At 38.5% G+C, this 26,836-nt stretch overlaps 1 protein-coding gene across 1 annotated transcript in view; it reads left to right on the top strand.

Annotated features, from left to right (window-relative positions):
- ptprt (protein tyrosine phosphatase receptor type T) overlaps positions 1-26,836 on the top strand; it is a 516,342-nt gene that overhangs the window by 445,193 nt on the left and 44,313 nt on the right. The window contains exons 25-27 of the mRNA XM_041782769.1: positions 18,740-18,825; positions 24,428-24,464; positions 24,865-24,962. Coding sequence (XP_041638703.1) covers positions 18,740-18,825; positions 24,428-24,464; positions 24,865-24,962 — 221 coding nt within the window. The remainder of the gene's footprint in view (positions 1-18,739; positions 18,826-24,427; positions 24,465-24,864; positions 24,963-26,836) is intronic.

The raw sequence follows: 26,836 nt of genomic DNA, 5'->3' as shown, positions 1-26,836 counted from the left end.
TTAGTCTCATACTCTTCACTGTGCTACGCCACAGTCCAATCATGGCTGGACTATTCCCTGTTCCTCTGTGGTGCTCTTTCTCATTACAGCAGAGGTTATGAGATATCTTGTTTGTCTGAGTATCCTCGTCTATGAAACAAACAAAGCAGCAGAGAAGGTTCTTGAAAACAACAGTGTGTGTTTTGCGCCCCCCTCCCAGCGCGTGTGTGTATGCGTGAATCTGTGTTAGCCGACTCCCATCCTCTCCTCTCATCCTCCCTGGCGCCAATTCTCAACACGTCTCTGCCGAGCTGCTCTGAAGTCAGAGCGCCAGCAACTCCTCTGAAGTGTTTGACCAAAGAACCACAACAAATATTAGCATCCCCCAAGCTGTCACACACTAACACACGTGGACACACTCACAGATGTACAAATAAACACACATGGAGGCTCAGGCGAACCCGCAGAGGTCCACCTGCACTCACATGCTGTACACTAAGCCTTGTAGAGACCACAGTGGTTCACTTTGAGCTCTGCTGCAGCTTTACAGCACCTGCAGACCTACAGTAAGAGGAATGATCGTCTCTGAATGTTGAATTATGTTTCTCATCACTCAGAGGAGGAACTCCACAAATGCACACTCTTATTTCCTGTGTTAGATGTTGCAGAAATAGCAGCTTCAACACCTTTAAAAAATGCTCAACACAGCCCTAATGTTCTAGGCGAGGATGAAATGAAATCATTTAAATGTACAAACCCCATTCCAGAAAAGTTGGGACAGAGTATACTAAACTAAAACAGTTCCTTGTTAGAATCATGTTGACAGACGTGTTTTTATTAAAATCTCAGCTTATGAATACAAGAAACATTATGAACAAAATGTAAAGAAAAGCAGAAGTCAAATCTCGTGAACCCGTATTTTATTTACAATAGAACTTAAACGATCAGGGGCGTAGCGGGGGGTGGGGGTGGGGCGCTGATTACCCGGGCCCACAGTAGAGAGGGGCCCTTGAGGAGCCTGCAATGAAAAGTGTGTTTTTATCCGTTTTTTCTTAGTAATTAGTGTCATTGTTGAATCAAAAGTGACGCAATAAATTGGTCAACAGACTGCAATGTGTATCAAATAGAGTAAAATAAATACTGGGGGGCCCTGCTCCCCTGCTCCTCCCTTAAAAATGTCCAAATGGTATAGTCCAGTGCTGCAAAATAATGCAAGTAAATTCAGTTTAACCATAGTAAAAATATTGCTCATACTGAGACATTTTACCATTTCATGAAAACATATTACCTCATTTAAATTTGATGGTAACAACACGTCTCAAATAAGTAGGGATAGGGCACCAGGCTGGAAAAGTAAGTGGTACTATTGAAAAACAGCTGGAGGAGCATTTTGCAACTAATTTGTTCATTTTCAACAGGTCAGTCACATGACTGGGTATAAAAGGAGCATTTTAGAGAGGCAGAGTCTCTCAGAAGTAAAGATGGACAGAGGGTTCACAACCCTGTGAAATCTCAGAAAACTGTTCACCAATGTACATTGGTGAAGACTTTGAATGTCCCACCATCTACAGTCCATAATATCATCAAAAGATTCTGAGAATCTGGAGTAATCTTTGAGCAAGGGACAAGACTGGAGGGGCCCTCAGGGGCCACTGCATTAAAACAGGCATGATTCTGTACTGGAAATCACTGCATGGGCTCAGGAACACTTCCAGAAATCACCGTCTGTCAACACAGTTGGACAGTTAAAGCTGGGTGATGGAGGGAAGAAGCCATATGTGAACAGGATCCAGAAACACCGCCGTCTTCTCTGGACCAAAGCTCATTTAACATGGATTGAGGAAACATGGAAAACTGTTCTGTGGTCAGAGGAAACCACAGACGCCGTGTCCTGTGGACTAAAGAGGAGAGGGAGCATCCAGCTTGTTCTCCTGGCTCAGTTCTAAAGCCTGCATCTCTGATGGTATGGGATTGCATTAGTGCCTATGGCGTGGGCAGCTCTAACATCTGGAAAACATCTTTTTATTTTACTTAATCTTGATTTAGACTTGAAAATCATTGAGAGTGAACCCTCATTTACAATGACATTGAGCAATAACAAATAAATGCATGATAAACATGAAATATTTACTATAAATCAAACATGCCTCAGAATATAGAAGCACATTAATGTGTCAAAAGAAGACATAAAATCAATGAGAAATTGAACAAGTAGAAAAGCACCAAGGAGGTTATGTGATCAGCAGGGTTGGTCGGTTGGTCGGTTAGTTTTTTAGCAACATAACTCAAAAAGTCATGAACAGATTTTGATGAAATTTTCAGGAAATGTCAGCAATGGCATAAGGAAGAACTGACTAGATTTTGGGACTGATCCGGATCACCGTCTGGATCCAGGAATTTTTCAAAGGATTCTGTACTATTGGGAGATACGGCTAATGGCGGAGGTCTGCGCTGTTACCACTTCACACCAGGAGATGGAGTTTTTGGGTGTGTTTCTATTCAAAGTTTTGGAGTTTATAGAGTTTGAAAGATGCATGCCCGGTCGAGGAGACGAGTCGGAGCATAACAGAGAGAAAGACAGCGAATTGTGGCGAGAATACTCACAATGCTGGGAGGAATAGAGGAATATTCACCCTCTGCCATGACTTCCAGTTGCCCGGTGAGACCACGGGTGCATCTGTTGGCACCTGTAGCGAAGCCAGTGCTTTGCCTCACCATGTTTCTGTGTAATCAGCAAATGCTGTGGTGGAGGGCACATGGGGACGGATCCAGAAATGTTTTTAAAGGATTCTTCACTGTTGGGAGATAGGGCTAATGGTGGAGGCCTGCCCTCTTCGACTGCTTTTCTAGTTGTTCAGAGAATATGGGTTTATGAGCTGTTTTTATTTACATTTTAAACAGTGACCCAAGTTTTTTGGAATTGGGGGTTTTATGTGTAAGCTGAGCTTTTAATAAGAACAATTCCATCAACATAGTTTAAATCAGTGGTTTTCAACTGGTGGTTCGGGACCCAAAATTGGGTTGCAGGCAGGAAAAAAAGACCAAATATTCAAACCCTTGGCAGACATCATATATTTTATTTTGCAGGAGAAATAGTAAGTTCTATTTTTTTACTGAGATTTTTCACTTATATATCCTGTTATATTAATGGAAATATTGTCAAGAAAGTTAGTTTGCATATGATAATTTATAAATGTTTTGTCACCTTTAAAAAAAAAAAATCGACCAAAATGTGTTAAAATTCTAAAATGTAGTGAAATAAAATGTTGTCATGCATGTCCTCCCAAAGTGTTAGCCCGTCTCTTTGTTCAGGCTTTTGTTGTGTTCGTTCCAAAGTCCAAATTTCAGCATTCTTTGTTGAATTAATTTCAGAAATCTGAGTACCTTCTTCTGGTCCTATGGCTGGACCAGTTGAGCACCACTGGTTTAAATCACAGTAATGCACGTTTCTGGTGTTTCACATAAACCAACATGGAGGAGAGATGAAGACGAAGACCGGTTATTGTTGCTTGTTGAAGAGAGAAAGCTGCTAATGAGGCTGATTTTAACACCAGCAGCAGTGTTATTGATACTGATGACGCTGATTGCTTATAATCATCCTCCCTTTTTGGAAACAGTGGGGGGGGGACAATGGCAAACACGCTACAATACATGCAGAATTTGATGCTAATTCTGAACAATTGTTGTTGGTACCTAGAAAAATCTTCAGGTGTTGGAGAGGAGACTATGAAATAATATTTTGAAAAGAGTGTGTCTTAAATTAGAAGAAAGAAGAGGAAGAGTGATTGCACTTCTGCAGAAACTTCAGGGGGTTGACGACTGGATATTGGTTGATGATGGGTAATGAAGAGCTGTGATCAGGATCAGTGTGAGATAATTGATTGTTGATGAATTAATCAGAATAAATGAGAGATACCGCTGTCTTTGACAGCCACTGGAGAAGAATATGGACTTTATTTTTAGCCGCTTTTCTAGTTTGAGAAAACTGAAAACTTGTCTTTTTCAACAACTCCTCTTGTAACGAGGCAGTAAAGTGGATCATTGGATCCTATCTTTTTGTAAACCTAATACGTCTAAGCTGCAAAGCAAAGTGAGGGTGAACTTTCTGGATTATAAAAGGCCTTCAGCAGGAAACTTTTGCTGTTATCAGACAAGAGGGAGAGCGCAAACTGGGAAAGTGTGTGTTCGATGTTTATTTATGCTGGTTTTATTTATTGATTTATAAGTTGCAGAAAAATACTTTAAGTGTAGCATTTGGGGTCCAAGATGAGTTTCCCCATGGGGACAATAAAATACACTATATTGCCAAAAGTATTCGCTCACCTGCCTTGACTCGCATATGAACTTATGACATCCTATTCTTAATCCATAGGGTTTAATATGACGTCGGTCCACCTTTGCAGCTATAACAGCTTCAACTCTTCTGGGCTTTCAGGGCCACATACCAGGCTCTGAGGGCCACATCACAGACTCTGAGGGCCAGATCACAGTCTCTGAGGGCCACATCATGGGCTCTGAGGGCCCTTTGACATTAGCCTTGATGACGTGAGGCCTGCATGCAGCTGCACGGTCATGGACCTAAATCCTGCTGCACAGTTTTACATCAATGCCAGTGGAAGTTCAGAACTCAGAATCAGCAGAAACTTGGAGACTTTTAACTACCATGACCCTGCTTCATGGCTGAGTTGCTGTTGCTCTTAAACTCTTCCACTTCCTAATAATATCACTTACAGGTGACTGTGGAATATCGAGCAGGGATTAAACTTCACCAACCGTCTTACTGCAGCCATGGCAGCCATCACAGTTTGTTTGCAAATAGAGACATGGCTAGGTGATGATTCTACTCACCTGTGGAAACAGGTCTGATAGAAACACCTGAATTCAGAAATGATCAGGTGTGACGATATACTTTTGTGTAATGAGACACCTGTTTGAGAATCCTCTAAACAGGGATCTGCAGGATGCTTTGACTAGGTCACAATGATGTCAAAACATTCAGACTTCGATCATAAAATTGTGAAATCACACTATAGCAGACACTTTTAGACACCGTCTGATTCCCAATGCATGTCAGACACATTAAATTTGCACATTTCCATTTGAAAAGCGTTGTGATTTAGTTCTGCTGGGTAACTTTCAGAGGCTGCTGCTCTTTCTTCTCCCTCAGCCTTCAAACAGCTGGAAACAGCATCTTGAGACGTGTGTGAAGCTCGACAACATTGTGAGTAGTTTGACACATCAGCTGCAGGGAGCTCTGCTCTTAATAGGCTATTACACACTATAATACCCTCCAACACACACAAACGCCACGCTGTGGGTGCTGACGTTCACACACACACTAACACACACATCAGCGGAACATCCAAACGCTACAGAAATACTTAAAAAATGCACAAAAACCTTTAAAGGCACATCCTAAAGATGTTTCAGAGCAAACGTGGAAGTTGAACACACTCTTAGGCTCAATCACACATGCTATTAAATTCCCTAATGCCCTGAGCCGGGCTGACAGCGGAGCGTGTGTCGTGAGTGAGTTGAGCTCCGCGGGGAGTTAACTGATTAAGTATATCTGTGACAGACACAATCCCCGCTTAGTGGCTGCTGAAAGAGGAGGAAGAGATGAGAGGGAAGGAAAGAGTAAAACATCTTGTTCAGCAGTTTCAACTTGCTACTGTGAGCATTTTTTTTTCTTTCTTAAGCTCCATCTGTTGTTGGCTTTAAGCACAGTAATGCCTGTTTGAGTCAGGAGATGATGATTGCCTTCTAAAGTCCTGCATTGTGTGTTGAAGACATGTTTGCTGTGATTTTGTACATAAGAGACCAGGGAAATGCAGACATATGGAGCTACAGTCTTTGGTAAATGGTGATGCATGTTTGCATTTGTATTTATTTATAGAAATAACAAATTGTTGTCTCTTGTAATTTTAGTAAATTCTTGTAACGAAATCTGTTTTGATAGCACAGCTACAAAAAAAGAATAAGCTGTAGACACCCAGTACTGCAAGACAACATGGCTGCAGACATCAGACACCCATAGGCCTCAGCTTTTGATCAGTAAACAACATTTATCCAACATTTATGTTGTTGGGGAGCTCTTAACTTGTTGAATAAGGAGGATGAAACATTGGGAATGCATGTCTCCATGGCCAAAACAAAGACCCAGGTCTTTGAGGATGCCTTGGATGCTACCATCCAGAGAGCGTAGGAGTTATGGAGCAGTTCACTGACCATGGCAGCGTAATCCATCGATCCGGTGACTGTAAGGCTGAGATAAACCGCAGACCTTGATGCAGGGAGAATACTGGGTTTGCTGAAGGCAAGGCAGTGCTCCCGGAATCCAAGCATGTAGACCAAAGTCAAAGTCCATCCTTGGTTCTTCCTCTTCTCACAATACACTTGCAAGGTCAGGATGTTAAACGATGGCCAGAGGGGTCAGCTCATTTGGTGCCAGTTTGGTTTCTTAAATGTCGATTAGATAACACCAAATATAAAAAAGGGGAAACAGGCTCTCAATCAGGAGCCAGCTCCTGTCATTCATATAGAGAGCAGGCTCTGAGAAGAGGCTCCTTCATGAACGGCTCTTCATTTGGTACCAGTTTAGCTTTTGAAAAATGGGTTGAATGATTACAGCTTTTATGCTTTACAGAGCAGGCTCTGAGAAGAGGCTCCTTCATAAACATCTATCCATTCGATACCAGTTTAGCTTTTTAAATGTAGATTAAATTATTACAAAAACAGAAGCAAGAAACCATCTCTCAAACGGGAGCCAGCTCCTGTCATTCATATTAACGAGCAGGTCCTGAGAAGAGGCTCCTTCATGATCGGCTTTTCATTTGGCACCAGTTTGGCTTTTTAAAAATGGATTTATGATGACAAAAATGGAAGAAAGGAAACTGGCTCTCAAACAAGAGCCAGCTACTGTCGTTCACATTTAAGAGCCGGCTCTGAGAAGTGGCTTCTTCATGAACGGCACATCATTTCTTTGTCAATGTCTCTGGCTCCTCACCAGTCCCACAAACTTTTTCCAAAGTTGCCAACTATGGCACACTATTTTGAAAAGAAAGGATGGGAAACGGGCCCAACATCCCCAGCTTCACCAACATTCCATCCTCTGCCTTCGATGATGTCATCTTTCCAGTCCTTTTCAATCCATAGTCTTGAGAAAGATGGTGTCATGAAAGCTTGTAAAACAGGCCAGTCTAGCCTATTTATGTAGTCAAAATTCCATACTATCATTTATTAAGTGATCTTTAGATCACCTTCTTCATTGCACAAATTTGTTGGCAACATTTGGAAAAGTCTTAGGATTTTGCAAAGAGTGAGGTGTAAACCCTCAAAGCTGTAAAATAACAAAGATTTGAGGTAAAAAGAAAACCCAGGTAGTCTTTAAAACATTAATATAATGTTAGATTAAGGTCATAGATCATTTAAATGGTCAAATATAGTTCAGACTGGGCCAATCAGGGCAGAAGAATTTGATAACATCCATTTCTGTGGAGGATTTTTGCATTTGCATTTTTGCATTAATGTATTTTTGCCTCATGAAACAAGAACAAATGGAGGCAGATCATTTTATAATAAAGAAATAAAAAGGTGGTTTATTCATGGGGGTGGAGCAAATACTGCTGTAGATGGTCTCCTGCTCTTTTAGACATTATTTGGCTCTTGTTTTGGTAAACCCCATTATGACCTTTGATTTTCAGGGGCAGCTCAGGTTTGCTGCAGTCACACGACAGCAGTCATTAGGCTCCTCTGGTTCCTTCTGATTTTATCCGTGTGCAGAGGCAGCATGCAGGCTCAAATAATCAGATCTGATGTCTATAAATTACAGCTTTCTGCTGCATTCAGCCGAGCCTGTGAATCCCTCCAAGATAAAAACGCACTGGTCTATTTTATTTGGCCTTTTCTGGACCCTTGGAGTTAACAAGTTCTCCACAACAAAACTTTTAGAGCGACTGCCGGGGTAATGACAAGAGGAGAGGAAAGATGAGAGAAAATGGAGTGAGACTAAAATCAGAGAGCAGAGAGGAGAAGCCAGGACAGGAGGGGGGGAGGAAGAGGGGAGGCGCAGGGTTATGAGGAGAGGGAGACTCAGCAGAGGAGGAGAGCTCATTAATGAGTAATGGGAGTGTGACCCGCTGCCCTTGGACATCACAGCTCCTGATGACTTTGTTGATGCTCCAGTGCTGCAGATGCCAACATGAGCCTGAGTGCAGATGAAAAGGAGCTTTCTGTACCAAGACACTGAAGCAGAGCCAAAGTAAGCCTTTTTTTCTGCAGAAAAATACATAAAAAGACCAAAAAAAGATGCTGGGGTTACCTCCTGTTTGGTGCAGAGTTTGACGCAAACAAATAGGGATGCCCCAACTTATATGCAACCATTCCTTATCTGCAGATTCTCCTGTGCATTATAGTACCATTAAAACAGGGGCCAAATCCAGCCTGTGGTCCAGCGTGTCCACTAATTTGCAGATTTCCACCAGTTTCAATATGTGATCCTAACCTTAAGATGATTTAAAATATCCTTATTCTGTCATAAAAATAAGAAAAAGTTCAAATAATCAGATAAAAAGTCAGGAATGTGGGGAAATAAGTTTCTGTTTTCATTTCATTTTCTTGATTTTGCATCTCACAGATATCAGGCAAGGTTATGGTTTTGACTTTTTATCTGGTTTTTCACCTTTTTTGATCCTCATTTTTAAAATTGTAAGTAATATTTTGACCTTTTAACTCATGATTTTATTTTTTTTCTCATGGTTTGTCCTTTTTAGCTCCTTACTTTGACTTTTGCTCATAATTTGGTCTTTTGTATCCTCAGTTTTAATTTTAAGTAATCTTTTGACCTGTGAAACTCAAAGTTTATTTATTTTTTCCTCAGGCTTTTACTTTTTTTTTTTTTTTTTTTTTTTTCAAAGATTTGTTTTTGGGCCTTTCTTGCCTTTATTTGGGTAGAGGAGGACAGTGGATAGACTCAGAGACAAGGGCAAGAGTGGGGGAGAGACATGCGGCAAAGGACCTCAGGCCGGGATCGAACAAGGGCTGCCCGCGCCTTAATCACTCGACTACCAGCGCACCCAGGCTTTGACATTTTTAACCAATTATTTTGAAATTGATCTAATATTTTGATGTTTAAAACTCATGAATTCCAATTTTTATCTCATGTTTTGACCTTTAAAAATCATGATTTAATCTTTCTTTTTTATATTTGCCTTTTATAAACATGGTTTTGACTTTAAATGCATTTTGAGCCAACAAGTTTGAACTTTTATCTCAGATTTTGAGCTGTTGAACCTACCATTTGTACTCTTTTAAATCTCACAATCATGCTGCTGTGATTAAGTTTAACATCCCAGCATTAAAATATCTTCCATGAAGGACACAGACATGGATCCTAGTAAACTTGTGCCCAACACTGGCTCTCTCCCCCAGCTACTCCCAGCCTCCGGTACAACTAAACCCAGACTGCAGCTCTTCTTCTGAAATGATCCTGATTGGTCAGTTTGTTCTAAGACCTGGTACAATCCTTTCAGAGCTTTCTGAGATGGCCTGATGTCAGACATGTAGTCTGGCCAATCCATATGCTTTGCAAGATTATTTGATCAGCAAACTGAGAGGAGTCACAGGTTAAAGGTGCTCTCTTCTTCTCCCTTTACACAGTTTGTGAAGCTCAGCGTTAGGTCACAGTAGTCATTCACCCAGCCATGATCAAATATGACAGACTTCTCACAAGCCCTGCTTGCATTAATGCTGATGCACCACACTGCTGCTGCCTCCTCCACCCCAGCCTCCTCCTTTATCCTCCTCCAGTCACCTTCATGTTCAGTCATTCTACTATGGATTCACTGCTTTTGAACTAATTGTATTGTAGTCAGTACATATTTTCATAAATGTGTCTATCCATGGAGGTTTCTAACCTTACTCTCCCTGGAAAGTCAAAGCATGCAGCTTCTCTAACCCAGGGAGCATCTTCTGTAGTAAAACTGTAGATCCATGCAATGAAGTGCAACCTAACAGGATTTTTTGGAGTTTAAGATTATGGACTGCAAGGATAATTTAAACCAGTGATACCCAGCGTGTGGCTCTGGAGCCACATGTCTTAATTTGAAATATTATTCCCCCAGAAACCACTAGAAAAGGGAAACTTTGACCTCAGAAATGAATCACATTAATCAGTTTGTTTTCCAGACTTACACAGAAGGAATAATAGTCAAACTTAATTTTCCCAATTATTCAGTTTCTGCCTTTTTTTACACCATTTTTATCACTTTCCACCTAATTGAGCTACCTTTGCCATTAAATACCACTTTTTTGCCTATTTTTGCCACTTCTTTTTGACACTTTTCCCCATTGTTGCCATTTTCACCACTATTTTTGCCACTTTTCACCCCTTTAAACTGCATTTCGCCATCAAGTACCCTTTTTTCCTATGTTTTTGCCCATTTTTGCCTCTTTTTTTGCGACTTTTATCCTGTTCTTGCCCTTTTCACCATTTTTTCACCAATTTTCGCCTATTTAAGCTACCTTTTTCCATTAAATACCACGTCTTTTGTTTATATATTTTTGCAACTTTTTTAGCCACTTTTATCCCATTTTTTGCCCATATAAACTATCTTTTGCCATTTAATGCCACTTTTTCCCTACTTTTTTGCCCATTTTGACACTTTTTTAAAAATCTTTTCACATTTTTTACCACTTTTCCCCCCATTAACACCAATTAAGCTACCTTTGCCTTTAAATACCACTTTTTGGCCCATTTTTGCAACTTCTTTTTGCCCCTCTTTCCCCATTTTTGCCATTTTCCCCCATTTTTTGCCACTTTTCGCCCATTTAAATTGCCTTTTGTCATCAAGTACCCCATTTTCCTATTTTTTGCCCATTTTTGACACTTGTTTGCCATATTTTTCTCATTTTGCCACTTTAATCCCATTTTTGCCCATTTAGACTATCTTTAGCCATTTAACATCACTTTTTTGCAACTTTTTACAGATTTTTTGGTAATTTTACCCGCATTTTCACCCATTTAAGCTGCCTTTTTTGATTAAATACCACTTTTTTTTTCTAGTCTTTGCCCATTTTAGCCACTTTTTTGCCACTTTTATTTGCCCCTTTATTTATTGTGGCAAAAAGTGGCAAAAACAGCTTGAAGTACAATAACATTAAGTTAAAGGTGGCAAAAATGGCCAAAAAACAACAAAAATGGGTGAAAATGGGGAGGAAAAGCTGAAAAGGGTCAGAAAGTACCAAAAATGGGTGAGAAGTGACAAAAAATGAGTCCAAAAGTGGCAAAACAGTGGTAAAAAAAATGAGTGAAAAGTGACTAAAATGGGCAAAAAGCAGTCAAGAGTGGCAAAAATGGGCAAAAAAGAGGAAACAAGTGGTATTTAGTGGCATAAGGTAGATGAAATGAGGGAGAAGTGATGAAAAGGGCAAAATGGGCTAAAAAATGGCAAAAAGAAGTGGCAAATTCTGGCAAACAAAGAGGAAACAGGTGGTATTTAATGACAAAAGGTAGCTTAAGTGGGTGAAAATGTGAAGAAAAAAGGGTGACAATGGACAAAATGGGATAGAAAGGGCAAAAAATGGGAAAAAAAGTTAGAAAAGTGGTAAAAAATGGGCAAGAAAGTAGGGAAAAAGTGGTATTAAATGGCAAGAAACAGCCTTCGTGGGCAAAAAAGGATAAGAGTAGCAAAAAATGAGTAAAAAAGTAGGAAAATGTGGTATTTAATAGCAAAGGGTAGATGAAATGGGTGAAAAGTGGTGAAAAGGGGCAATAATGGGATAAAAGTGGCAAAAAGAAATGGAAAAAATGGGCAAAAAGAAGAAAACAAGTGGTATTTAATGACAAAAGCTTTAATTGGTGAAAATGTGGAGAAAAAAGGGGGACAATGGGGCAAAATGGGATAGAAGTGGCAAAAAATGAGTCAAAAGTTGTAAAAAACAAAAAAGTGTCAAAATGGGCAAAAAAGTAGGGAAAAAGTGGCATTAAATAGCCAAAGATAGCCTAAGTGGGCAAAAATGGAATAAAAGTGGCAAACAAAAGTAGGACGATTTTGGTGTTCATTGGCAAAAGGTAGCTTAAATGGGTGAAAAGTGGAAAAAATGTGAAAAAGAGCAAAAAAGTTTCCTTGTTTAAGGTTTTCTGGGGCAATAATATTTCAAATTTAGACATAAAAGAGCCACAAATAATCACCAAAGAGCCACATGTGGCTCCAGAGCCACGTGTTGAGCATCACTGGGCTAGGCCATCTGCACCCCAAGGTTTCCACAACTGTCTCCTCTTCCTTCTTCTTCTTGGCAGAACTGAAAACCAAACACTCAAATACTGACTCTCTAGGCCAGGCTGAAACAGGCTCAGAGTGCTGAGGCCTTCACTCTTCTTCCCCATGATGAGAGGTGGTTTTTGGCTTTTCTTTTGTTCCTGAAGAAATGACCCCGTTATCTCAGGCATGTTCCTCTGAAATAATGAGATAAAGAAGATGAGAACAATGGTCAAACTTGACTTGTCATCACTGGAAATGGAGTAAATTAAACGTATGGATTTTGTCGAAAGATTATGCAAATTTCTGTGCATGGGTGAACAAATGAGGAAGTAAAGAGTAAATCTCCTCTTCAGTGTTACAAATATGTGCCTGCTTCTTGGACACACATGCACACCTTCACTAATTAAAGAAATATTCAGATGTGAGTCTCCTGCTCTCTCACACACTCTGTCAGCCCTTCAAACCCGTGGCCTGTGTCCAGATCTGCAGCGTTAGCAAGCCGGTACCTCCTGCCATCTTAGCCCAATTAGACGCTCCCCTCCCTGGGCAGCGAGACTCCCTCAAATCTGCGGCTCTGCTGTTATGACAGCCTGACATGAGCCCTGCGTAATTACTGCTGTCTGAGGGAGCGAGACGGCATGGGGCAGGAGAGAGGGGGAGGATAAAGGTAAATGGAGGAGGTAGAAAAGCAGAGGTGAAGGAGACGGTGGAAGAGAAAGGAGATGAAACAAAGAAAAATCATCTAGTGAAGAAAGTGTCTGACAGACTGCCCCCTGTAGTGTTTGTTTTTACATACACGGTGCAGGTTTATAGTGAGAGTGAGCTGATAGCTGATGACAGGATCTAGTACCAGCAGAGAGGAGTCATGCTGCCATCGTCAACCCTCAGCCAGAGTCTGAACACGAAGCTGAGAGAATCAGAACAAATAATCTGCTGAAGGTGAGAGAGCTGTCTTAAGGTTTCCTCAAAATCCTCTTTAAAGTCAAAGTGAAAACCGGTTTCTACAAACTAATGTTGATTATTACACATTAATTGTCCCATTTATGTAATGTTTCACACATTTATCCCATTTTTTGCCCTTTTTCACCATTTTCTTCCACTTGTCGGTCATGTTTTGCCACTTTTAAACAATTAAACTACCTTTGCCATTAAATACCTCTTTTTTCCTTTTTTTTGCCCATTTTTGCCACTTCCAGTTGCCACTTTTTCCCCATTTCTTGCCACTTTTATCCAATTCATGCCCTTTTTGCAACTTCTTCTTGCAACTTTTCGTCCATTTAAGCAACTTTTTGCCATTAAACACCACTTGTTTTGTGTTTTTGCCACTTATTTTTGCCACTTTTATCCCCCTTTTTTGCCCATTTTCACCATTTTTTGCCCATTTAAGATATCTTTTGCCATTAAATACCACTTGTTTCCTACCACATTAATCTAGTTGTTGCCCTTTTTGACCCTTTTTTGCCACGTTTCATCCATTTAAGTTACCTTTGCTATTAAAAACCACTTGTTTCCAAATTTTTGCCTTTTTTGCAATTTCTATTGACTACTTTTCCCCCATTTTTCCACTTTTTGCCCATTTTTTGCCACTTCAATCCAATATTTGCCCTTTTTGATATTTTTTGCCAGTTGTCATCCATTTAAGCAACTATTTGCCATTAAAACTGCTTGTTTAGTGTTTTTGCCACTTATTTTTGCCACTTTTATCCCATTTTTGCCCATTTTCACCACTTTTTCCCCATTTAAGATATCTTTTGCCATTAAAAAACATTTGTTTCCTACCACATTAATCCAGTTGTTGCCCTTTTAGACCTTTTTTTGCCACTTTTTGTCCATTTAAGATACCATTTGCCATCAAATACTACTTGTTTCCTATTTTTTTGGCCATTTTTTTGCATTTTCTTTTTGCTACTTTTTCCCCATTTTTTGGCACTTTTCATCCATTTAAGCAACCATTGCCATTAAACACCACTTGTTTTGTGTTTTTTCCAATTATTTTTGCCACTTTTCATCCATTTAAGCTACCATTTTCCGTTAAAAACCACTTTTTTTCTATTTTTTGCCCATTTTTGCAACTTCTTTTTGCAACTTCTTTTTTGCCACCTTTAACTCATTTTTACTGCTACTTCAAGCTGTTTTTGCCACTTTTGTCCCACTTAGATTGTGGCTTTTGTGAAGGTATTTTTCAACAGTTTGGCTCTTTGGTTGAGCAGGGTTGAGTAACACTGATTTAAAATGTCCTTTAATCATAAAAGTTGAAGAGAAAATAACTAGATAAAAAGTCAGAATGTGGGGAAGAAATTGATTTGAGTTTTAATTTCATATTTTCTACTTTGCTTCTCCTATTTTGACCTTTTAGGTTCCCATTTTAATAATGTAATGTAAACTAAGTGACTGCATATATATTCACGCCCTTTAAATCACCTGAGTGCAGTGAGTGTGCCTCATTGATTGTAGTATAAAGACACCTGTGTTTGGAAGTTCCAGCCACTGGTTTATCAGCATTAATGGCTACCATTACACCATGAAGACAAAGGAACACTCCAGAGAAAAGGTAACTGAAAGGTATAAGTCAGGGGATGGATGCAAACACATTTCCTGACCCTGAACATCCCCCAGAGTTCAGTTAAATCCATCACATGAGTAAATCTTCCTAGATCAGGCCATCCTCACAAACCGAGTGGGCGTGCAAGAAGGAGACTAGTGAGAGAGGACACCGAGACACCTATGACTACTCTGAAGGAGTTCCAAGCTTCAGCTGGGCTGCAGTTTAAGGGCTGATTCATGAACTTCACAGTTTTTAATCCCACAGGAAAATCTCTGTTTTTTGATTCAGGCTGGAGTAAATCATCTCATCCATGTAGATATCAATAAAAGTGTTTCACTGAAGGCCTAGGGGTTTGAATTGTTGCGTAGAAAATATATTTTCAGGGTATAATTAGCTGTTAAAACGCTGTCTTGTGAAGTTCAGCGGGTAAAATTCTTCAAAAGCTGAAACCTGAAACAGTCTGGTTTCCAGCTCGCTGTTGAAGTCTCCCCTGCAGCTAACAGACTAGCTCGCAGGCTAATCGTTGCTAGCTTGCTGTGCACTTTGCTGCAAGCATTGCACCCTGCTGTAGCTTTGCATCAGCGAGTGAAGTCAGGGCATTAGCATTTCAATGGCTTCAGAGAACCACAGATCAGACAGGTGATTCTGGTTTTCGCTTTTCCTCCATTCTGCATCATTTTTCTCCCCCATGGTTACTTTCAAATGTCTGCTCCAGCTCTTCAAATATTCCTTCCTGTAATCTTCCTCTCACTAACCTCCTCTCGTCTCCTGACGTCATTCCCTCATCTTGAAAAAAAAAAAAAAACACTAGAGAACAATCATTTTTCTTAATTGTAACAGCAGAGTCATTATAGTCCAGAAAAAAAGGAGCACATCGATGTAAGAAAGGAGGAGCAAGAAGGCAGAGAGAGAGAAAAATAGAGATAATCAGACTAAATCATGCCTGCTTCATCTGCAATTACCTGCTGTTGCCACGTTACGACCAAACAAAATCACCGCCGCCATTAGACGCAGGCAGCCTAATCTGAGTCCTGATGCTATGGCGGCTATTAGAGCACAGAACAAAATAATTGACTTTCAGATTAGAACGGGGCGAAATGGAGACATGGCGCTCATTTCATGGAGCTGTGCTTAGACTGATGGAGATTTCCCTCAAATAGAACAGATTTAAAGCGTTAATGCAGGGGTGTCAAACTCAAGGCCTGGGGCCCAAATCCGGCCCGTGGAACAGTTATACCCGGCCTGAAAGATCAGATCATATTTTTATTATAACTAACACACCTGTGTGAGGTCTGCAGATGTACTCCAATATAAAAATGTAAACTTAACCTTAATTATTACTATACACAACGTGTGGCTCTTTTATGTCTTCATTTGAAATATTATTCCCCCAGAAAACCTTAAAAAGGGAAACTTTGACCTCAAAAATTAATCATATTGATCAGTTTGTTTCTCAGACTTATACAGAAAGCCTTAAATGTCAAACTTAATTGTCCCATTTATCCAGTTTTTAACACATTTATCTTATTTTTGCCCTTTTTCACATTTTTTTTGCAACTTTTCACACAATTAAACTACATTTGCCATTAAATATCACTTTTTTTCTGGTTTTTCCATTTTCTGCACTTCTTGTTGCTATTTTTCCCCCATTTTTTTGCCACTGAAATCCAATTTTTGCAATTTTTCACAATTTAAACCACTTTTGTCCTATATTTTGTCCTTTTTTGCTGCTCCTTGTTGCCACATTTTCCCAAGTTGTTGCCAGTTTCATCCAATTTTTGCCGTTTTTCACCATTTTTCCATTTTTTGCCACTTTTTTGCTACCTTTTTACCGTTTTAGCCCATTTTCACCACTTCTTGCCGTTAAATACCATTGTTTCATGTTTTTTGCCCATTTTTGCCACTTCTTTTTGCCATTTTTCCCATTTTTTGCCACTTTTATTTGATTTTTGTACTTTTCACCATTTTTTGCCACTTGTTGCCCATTTTTGCCCCTTTTCACCATTTTTTGCCACTCTTCGCCCATTTAAGCAACATTTGTCATTAAATATCACTTGCTTTATTTATTGCCACTTATTTTTGCCACCTTTATCCCATTGTTGCCCTTTAAGATATCTTTTGCCATTTAATTCCACTTGTTTCCTATTTTTTGCCCATTTTTGCAATTTCTTCTTACTACTTTTTCTCTATTTTTTGCCACTTTAATCACTTTTTTGCCCTTTTTGACCATTTTTTGCCACTTTCCACCCATTTTAGCTACCATTTGCCAGTAAATACCATTTTTTTTTCTGATTTTTTTGGCCCATTTTTGCAACTTCTTTTTGCAACTTATGTTTCACCACTTAGATTGTGCATCTTCTGAAGGTATTTTTCACCAATTTGGCTCTTTGAGCAGGGTTGAATAACAGTGATATAAAATATCCTCCTTAAATTATAATATTGAAGAGAAAATAATTAGATTAAAAGTCAGAATGTGGGGAAGAAATTGATTTGTGTTTAAATTTCATATTTTCTATTTTTCTTCTCCTATTTTGACCCTTTAGGTCCACATTTTAAAATTTTAACTAATATCCAAAGGACAAAGGAAAATATGTAAAATAGAAAGTTGACATCATGTTTTAAAGGTCTAAATATGAGATAAAATTCATATTATGAGTTTAAAAGGACAAAATGTGTGTTAAGAATTTAAATTGTGAACCTAAAAGGTGAAAAGATGGGAATAAAAGTCAAAGTTAGGAGTTGAAAAGGTGAAAATGTGAGATAAAGTTCAAATTAATTAGGAGTTTGGCCTTTTTATCTCATACTTTGCCATTTTCAATTAATCTTCAGACTTCATATTATGACCTTTAAGGTTTAAGGGTTTTTTAAAATTTTGTCTCTTATTTTTACCTTTTAAACACACAATTTCATATTTTATCTCATATTTCAAGCTTTAACACATGATTTTGACTTTCTATCTCATACATTTGACATTTTGAACTAATAACTTTGACTTTTTATTTCAGATTTTTGTGCCTTTAAATTTTTCATTTTGACTTTTTTTTAAATCTCAGAATCATTTATCATCAGTGCTAAGTTTTTCCCCATAATTCATCACTGGTGAAAATGAGGTTGACAGTTTCTGGTTAAATGTCCATCCTGATTTAAGGCATCATGTCTGCAAAACGTGATGAGTAGGAGTGTGGAATATCAATAATTTCAAACTGGTTTTAATGTCTGAGATGGTCTTTATCATATATATATATATATATATATATATATATATATATATATATATATATAATTTTTTTTTTTTTGGCTATTTCTGAACCTCCTCAGTGTAATTATTTATCCAATAAACCAAACCAACCAGTTCTGCAGGTGATGTTTGAGTTTTTGCAGTTCTCTTTGCTGTGAAGATATTTGGATCTGATTTATTATCAACCTTCTGGTATCATTTTATTTTTGAAGAAGGTGTGATCTGTGCAGAACCAACCCTGTCCTCTGGTTAGATGTGTTTTAGTCTGGAGTTTGTACTTTCCATAACTTTAATTGTGACATGTTGGAGTGGTTCAGTTAAGATGACTAAAGGTGCGCTCACATAAGGCCCTTGCAAAGGTGTTTTTCAACAATGTGGCTCTTTGGTTGAGCAGGGTTGAGTAACGCTGGGTTAGAGACCATACCTGAGTGCGGTAGAAGTCATAGAAATTGGATTTTGGGGTCAAACGTGCTCGGGCATGGTGCTAACTGCCTAATGTGAGTGCATCTTAAGTCTGCAGAAGAAAACTGAAATAATGAAGTCTTGATTTGTTTCTTTTCAACCAAAGTAGAGATCAAAAGTGTGTTTTCAGGTTCATGTTCTTTGTTCAGATAGTCTTCAACCCCTCTGGATGTGGTGCCTTCCCCTCCCAGTAGTTAGCTGCTCCGATCTGTGGGTAAATGTAACTTTAGGCCTGTTGTATTTTTCTGCCATTTGACCCCACAGACGATCACACCAGAGTCCGCCTGCAGCTGCTGGACGGAGACCCCCACTCGGACTACATCAACGCCAACTACATCGACGTAAGTCTTCACATTTACTGTAAAACCTTCCTTTTAATCCTGCTTCTTTCCCAACACTAGCCCTTTAAAGTGATGCATTATGCAAAGCGTCCTCTTTGTGAAAGTCTAAACTAAAGATCATGGTTATGAAGACGTCTGTAGAATAGTAAATCAATGCATGCCATGATTTCATGTTATGTTGTTGATGTCAGGGACAGAGAATAATGATGTTTTCTTTAACAGCGTCTGTGAATCAGGCTTTGAATTCAATTCTTCTGCTTTAACAGAGCTTTCTTAGAAAGTATACAAGAAAAACACTCATAAACATAAGACGTCACTGCAGGTTAAAGGTCAAAGCTTTGCTTTCCAATTGTCACTGTTACTTTGCAGCAGTATTGAAGAACCAGGTGCTTCCTCTCTCTTATTCTGCTCTGTTTATTTTTGCTGTAAATACATGAAATGCTGCATGAGTTATTGCCCCCATAACTTCTCTCTTTGTGTGTCATTAATCAAGACATTCATGCTCTTCTCTTTCCTTTTATTTCCTACATTAACTTGCCAGAAAGTTCTAAAGTGTAGTGCTTTAATCCCCCAAAACTACAGTAATTATACGCCCTTTTAACCCTTACAGGTCCACTAGCTCTTACCATTTTCTTCATTTTCTTTTGATAAAATAAAACACTGAGAAAATGTAACCAAGGGGTGTCAAACTAAATCACAGCAGGGCTGGATTCTGAACTTGGGTCTAACCTGAGAGCCTACCATGGTCAATATTTAACCATAAAATGCCAACCTTATTTTCACCAGAAATGAATTATGGGGGTAAAAAGTTAAAAACTCAAAATCTGAGATAAAAAGTCAAACTTGTAAGTTTAAAAGGTAAAAACATGACATTTAAAGTCAAAATAATGTTTTTAAAATGCAAAATATGAGAAAGAATACTGAAACCATGAATTTTAAAAGTCAAAAAATGAGATAAAATTCAAAATCATGATTTTTAACAGTCAAAATATGAGGTAAACATCGAAATCATGATTTTAAAATGTCAAATATGAAATAAAATTAAGAATCATGAGTTTTTAAGATTTAAAAATTAGATAAAAGTCAAAGTTAGGAGTTGGAGATGGTCAAAAAGTGAGATAAAAGTCAAAATCATGATTTTTGAAGAACCAAAAACTGAGATCAAATTAAAATCATGATTTAAAAAAATGACATAAAAGTCAAAGTTAGAAGTTGAAAAAGGTCAAAATGTGAACTAAAAGTCAAAATCATGACTTTAAAATTTAAAATGATGAACCTAAAAGGTAAAAATATGAGATAAAAATGAAAAGTTATGAGATGTAAAGGTTAAGATATGAAATGTCAATATAACTTTTGGTCATAACTATGAGATGCAAAATTGAAAATATAGAGAAAACATGAACTTCTTTCCACATTCTTGACTTTTTATCACATTATTTTTACTCTTTACTTTTCTAATTTTTATGACAGCAAGGATGCTATAAATCATCAAGGTTAATTTTACATTTTTATACTGGAGGAAATCTGCAGATCTCATACTGGTGGCCCAGTTCTAATAAAATATCAGATGATCTGGCGGGCCGGTGAAACTGCACCAGGAGCCGGATTTGGCCCCCGGGCCTTGAGTTTGACACCCCTGATGTAAACCATGCTCATGTTTGGTATAATCTTTTTCAGCACCTCAACATTTTAAAATGAAAACTTTATTTTTTAAGTTTAATTTACTGTATGACATATAGGGCCTCCAAAAAAAAAACACAACGTCCCACAAAAATGGATTTTTCAAAATTTGTACATAAAACACCAGAATTTCACTTTTATATAGAAATAATAATTACTCACGTCTCCACTGCTCTAGAGTCCAGTGGCGCCGTGCTTCACACCACTGCATCCGACGCTTTGCATTGCACTTGGTGATGTATGGCTAGGATGCAGCTGTTACCATGGAAACCCATTCCATGAAGCTCTCTACCACTGCTCTTGAGCTAATCTGAAGGCCACATGAAGTTTGGAGGTCTGTAGCCATTGACTCTGCAGAAAGTTGGCGACCTCTGTGCACCATGTGCCTCAGCATCTGCTGGCCCCGCTCCGTCATTTGACGTGGCCTACCACTTGGTGGCTGAGTTGCTGTTGTCCCCAGTTTGGGTTGCCACCTTTTGAGCATGAAAATAAAGGACGCCCCACAATCCTCGGAGCCACAGCCATCACGGGCCGGAGGAATGGAGTGCCTGTACCATGACTACTATTACCACTCTTTGAGTTTTGTCGTGGAGGCCCATTGTTTACTTTTTGGAGTGTTTTTGATAGGGCTGAATGATTTGAGAAAATAATCTAATTGCAATTTTTTTCATCCAATATTGTGATTCTAATTTAACATGCAATTATCCTTCAGGTTCCTCATCTTATAAGCCATTCTATATTATAACACACAAAGCTATTTCCCCAGAAATTTATATCGAACAACCCAAAATCTACAAATACATTTTCCAAATTTCTAAGAAAATAACTAAGATTTATAAAAGTGCCCCCTACCCAAAATAAACCAAATCAACATCCCAAAAAAGTACAGATGAATTCCTCAAATTTGAATAAGAATTCTAAAAAAAAATCAAAGCAACCCCCCCAAAAAAATCAAATCAACTTCTTAAAAATAAACAAAGACATTTCCCAAGTTTTCATTAAATTACATAAAGTTTCAAACTTGATCTCGCAGAAATTTGAATCAAATTCTCCAAAATTTACAAATAAATGTTAAAGATTTCCCTAAGATACCTACAGTTTTCCAAACAAATTTCCAAAGAAATTCTGATTAAAATTCCTAAAAATTTTAAAATACATTTCTCAGATTTCCGCAAAAATATCTACAAATTTCTTTGCTAATTTTCCCCCATAAATTCAAATGGATCTAACAAAAATGTCTTTTGCAAATATGTTGTCCTGTATTGCAAATTTGATATGAATTGTAATGAAGGGAGTGATGATTTTATGTATCAACAAATCAGTGGCAGAGTAGTACGTGAGGGATGAAAATACAGAACAAATGGTGTCCTGTGTCGACTCAAAACAGGACGCTGCATTTAACTGTCAAATACAGGACGATACTGTATTTTAAAGGACGGGTGGCAACCCTATCTCCAGCCACTTCCACTTTGTTATAATATAATATAATGTTCTTATCAGGTTCTAGCATACTTGTCCACACATAGACAGTGACTGGAGGAGTACTGAGCATGTGCAAGGTTTAGAGGGCTTTAATCTTAAAGCTAAAACACAACAAAAGATTGCAGTTTTACAAAGAAGTTTCAGTAAACGTGAGGTAGGGGAAAAAGAAGGTAGCGAAAACATGGTGCAACCTCCTTCCACTACACTGAATAAAAATAGAAAAGCAAAACAAAAACCAGGATGCTGCTAGACTCAAGTGTACCTGAATGGATTCTTATAATTAGCCTCCCCTCTCATGCAGGCCTTTTTCTATTCAGTTCTTTGTCCTCTCTTTAATTCCACCCGTCCCCCACCCTCCCACTATTTTCATCTTTTGCCTCATTTACCTGCCCACCCACCTGTGCACCCATGTATTTGTTTCTTTTCCTGTTCTGTCTGCCCTGCAGGCATCCAGCTTCATTTATCTCACTCATCTCCCTCACAGCCGGCTGTTTTAACAAGAGCACTAATGAATTTGGGTTTCTAAAAACCTGAAACAATGGCGACGGCGAATGCCGATAACGGCGCTCTTGCAGCGTGTGCTTAATGACAATATGAAAGTGATAAATGTTTCTATCATTACAAGGTTATGTGTCCCACAGGAAGGGATGCGCAGGGACTCCAGGGCGATAATTATTGGTTGGAGAGTCGTCTCTTTTCATCTGTCCTGCTGAGGGAAGATTAAGACCCCGTCTATTATTTAATTTGATGTTTATTCGGAAAACGACCTTGAGTTATGCTTCTGAGAGGAGCGCTGGTGCCCGCAGGGGGAGATGGGACAAATTAAAAAAGAAGAAAGTGAAGAGGAGAAAAAAGTGATGGATGGATGAGTGAGGTGACGCAAAATAGAGCGGGAGGATGAGAGGAGGCAGAGAGTCTGCAGAGAAGCAGACAGAAATTGATTGAAGGGCGTTGTAAGAAATAAAGGAATACAAGAGGAGGAGGGAATTAAACCAAGGAGAGAGAGGGACGGGGAAAGGGACTGGGAGAAGATGATGGAAGAGGAGGGAAAAAATGGATTTAAAGGATCCAGAGAGACGGAGAAATGACAGATGTGGAATCCTGCATGAGCTCATTTTGAATTTGATTAAAAAAACTATGGACAGGGCTGTGTTTACCATTGTGCAGCATCCCTCCTTCTGTTTGGGAAGTAAGGAGGCCAGTTTCTGGGCAGGAATGCTGTCCCATTCCTGTCTGATGCAGGATTTCTGATGCTCCAAATGTTTTCTTTTGGTGAGAAGTCTACTAGTAGACTGCAGGCAGGCCAGTTCAGCACCGAGACTCTTCTCCCGTGAAGCCATGCTGTTGTGATGGATCCAGTTGTGGTTTAGCATTGTCTTGCATTTGAAAACCTAGATGGGCTTTCCTCCCTTTAGTCCACAGGACATGGCGTCTATAGTTTCCAAGAACAGATTTCCATCTGGCCACAGAACAGTTTTCCATTTGGCCTCACTGTAGATCAGTGTTACTCAACCCTGCTCAACAAAGGAGCCAAATTGTTGAAAATTACCTTTGCGAGAGCCACAATCTAAGTGGGGAAAAGTGGCGAAAACAGCATGAAGTAGCAATAAAAATATAAAATAAATAAATAAATAAATAATAAAATAAAATATGGCAAAAATAAGAAGCAAAAAGAAGTAGCAAAAATGGGCCAAAAAATCTGAAAAACAGTGGTGTTTAATGGCAAATGGTCGCTTAAGTGGGCAAAAAAAGGCTGTCGGCCAACCTCCTTAGTCATAGTTTTAGTCAAAGAAATTAACACTGCTTTACGCTCAAGTGTACTTGGATCTGGGGCCGGGACTCTAGTGTGAAATCACTCTTAGATGCAGAATTTCTTAGCCCATCTTTACTTCTCAGAGACCCTGCCTCTCTGAAATGCATCTTTTATTACCAGTCTGTCATGTTGGAAAACAAAATGCAAAATGCTCCTCAACTTACTTTTCCAGCCTTTTGTTGCCACGTCCCTACTTTTTTGAGAAGTTTTCTGGACCATCATATTCAAAAGAGCTAATATTTTTCATGAAATCTTAAAAATCAACATCTGAGATGTCATTTTTGTTCTTTATGGGCTGATGAGATTTGACAATTATTGTTTTTGTTTACATTTAACACACCGTCACAACTTTTTTTGAAAATAGTTAAACATGTGGCCAGGGAATGTAATTTTTTTATTGTTATGTTTAATTTTGATTTTTGCCACATCTAGGAGGACAAGGAAAGCCTTAAAACAATGACCTAATTAATGAAAAGAAACATAAGAAAGGAAAAGAAAAGGGGCGCTAGGGTTGAGACACTAAAAATCGAACATAAGGACGGTACAGAGAGATAAATGGGAGAGAAAATGGAATAAAAAGCTGGAGGAAAGATTTCTTCTGCCTGACTCTCTCTCTCTGTCTCACAGGGCTACCACAGACCCAGACATTACATCGCCACACAAGGTAATTAAACTGACGTAATACCTGTGATTGTTGTGCAGATACCCGTGTGTGTGTGTGCCTCTATAATGGTGTGTATCTGTGTGTAGAAGCCACCTGGTAAATGTCGTCCTCTCGGTCTGGAAGGCTATTACCACAACCTCCTAAATCTAAACCGCCGTATAAAATCCCCCTGACAAATTTAAGACCCCATTACCTCAAACCCCCGAACCACTATGTTGGATTGATAGTGTGTGGGAGCATGTGTGCGTTTCCAGCTTCATGTGTGTGTGTTTAATGTGTATAGACCTGTCTTATCAGACTTTGACGTGACTTGGAGCTGACTGTGTGTTTATACGTATAGACAGCCGTGTGCATGTGTCTATCAGTATTCATATATCTGGAATATGTGTGTGTTTCCCAGGGCCCATGCAGGAGACGGTGAGGGATTTCTGGAGGATGGTCTGGCAGGAAAACTCGGCCTCTATCGTCATGGTTACTAATTTGGTAGAGGTGGGCAGGGTGAGTTTATTATTCCAGAATGCGCATGTTTCTGCTCATTGAAAACGGGTTATACTGATCTGAAACAATTATGGTTTGATGTCACAGGATCATGTGAAAGTCAGATGGGGGGCAGGAAGTGAAAAATCAAAGTTAACGCTCTAGGTCACTGATCATCAACTGGCGGCCCGGGGTCCACATCAGGCACCCCAAAGCTTCCTGTCCGGCCCCCAAAAGATCATTAAACTCAGAAAAGAAGATTTTAAGAGTATCCTTTTGCTTTAAATGTCTGAAGCTGTGAAAAAAAAAACATCTCACAAACAATTAACATTGAAATAGTTTTAGAATGACTAACCATTTGATCTGTTTTTACAGAAATTTACTGTCAAAATTAGTCTATATTTAAAAAATGGTTAAGGTTGGCAGAAGTGTTGCAAAAATTGGCAGAAAACAAGTTGTGGAAAATGGTTCAAATGTGTCAGAAAATGGTAAAGGAGGAAAAAAGAGGCAAAAGGTATCAAAAATTGGTTACAAATTACAAAAAAATATTGCAAGAAAGTAAAGAAAAGGGGTTAAAAAGTGACAAAAATTGGAGAAAAGTGGCAAAAATTGATAATAGAGTGGCATAAAGGGGATAAAACATGCAGAAAAAGTGGTTGAAAGGGTGTTAAAATCTTTCAAAACTTTGGTTAATGAGGCAAAAAGGGGCAAAAAGTATCAGCAATGAGTTAAAAGTGGGAAAAAAATGCTTTTAAAGTTGCAAAAATTTTCGAAAAAAATGCAATGAAAGGGGTTAAAAAGTGGCAAAAATAGAAGAAAAGTGGCAAAAAATGATAATGTAGTGGCATAAAGGGGATAAAACATGCAGAAAAAATGGTTTAAAGGGGGTTAAAATCTTTCAGAAGTTGGATCAAAGAGGCAGAAAGTATCAATAAGGATTTAAAAGTGTCACAATGGGCTAATATTGGTACTAAATGACAATTAGGGAGGGTCCATTCTCTTGGATTTTAAGGGGTCCAGCCTGTCTCCTTGTGGCCTGCTGCATTATAGATAATAGGGATAGATCTCACTGGTAATGACTGAAAATGTCCCTTAGTTTAAAGGAAAAAACACAAATACAATTTAGTCTCAGCAGAAACTCTGGGCCCATCTTTCAAATAAACAAAAATAAGTTAAATATTATTGTGCAGCAGGCCACAAGCAGACAGACTTGCCCAAAGAAGTGGCATGCCCCCCAACTGGGGTTTAGCACCAGTATTAATTCATTTTTTGACACTTTAACCCCCTTTTTGACTCTTTAACCCATTTTTGACATTCTTTACCGCCTTTTGAACCACCATAAACTGTCAACCTAATTTCACCAGTAATAAGATATGAGAAATAAAAACTTTGCACCAATGTTGAATGATTTTATAGGTTTAAAAAGTATAAAAGATAAGTTTAAAGGCTCACAATCTGAGAAAAGTAAATGGATAAGTGCAAAAAGGTCAAAACATGAAATTGAAATTGAAAAAAGATTTGGGGAGTTTTTTAACAGCAAATATATCAGAAAGAAAGTCAAAATTATGAGTTTAAAAGGTCAAAATATGAAATAAAATTTGTAATCATAAAATTGAAAGTCAAAACATGATTCAAAATTTTAAATTGTGAGTCTAAAAGGTCAAACTATGGGATTATGAAGTCAAAGTTTGGAGTTGAAATATGAGACGAAACACATAATAATTTGTTTAAAAGGTCACAATATGACTTAAAATTTTAAATTATGTATCTTAGATTTCAAAATATTATATAAAAAGTCAAAATTATGGGTTGAAATGCTCAAAGTATGAAATAAAAAGTCAAAATCCCAATTTTGAGTCGTTATTGTGAGATGCAAAATTGGAAATAAAAAATTA

The sequence above is a fragment of the Cheilinus undulatus genome, linkage group 3 (genome assembly GCF_018320785.1).
Source record: "Cheilinus undulatus linkage group 3, ASM1832078v1, whole genome shotgun sequence".
Lineage (NCBI taxonomy): Eukaryota > Metazoa > Chordata > Actinopteri > Labriformes > Labridae > Cheilinus > Cheilinus undulatus.
The sequence above is the reverse complement of the archived record's forward strand: the minus strand, read 5'-3'. Positions and strand labels throughout refer to the sequence as shown.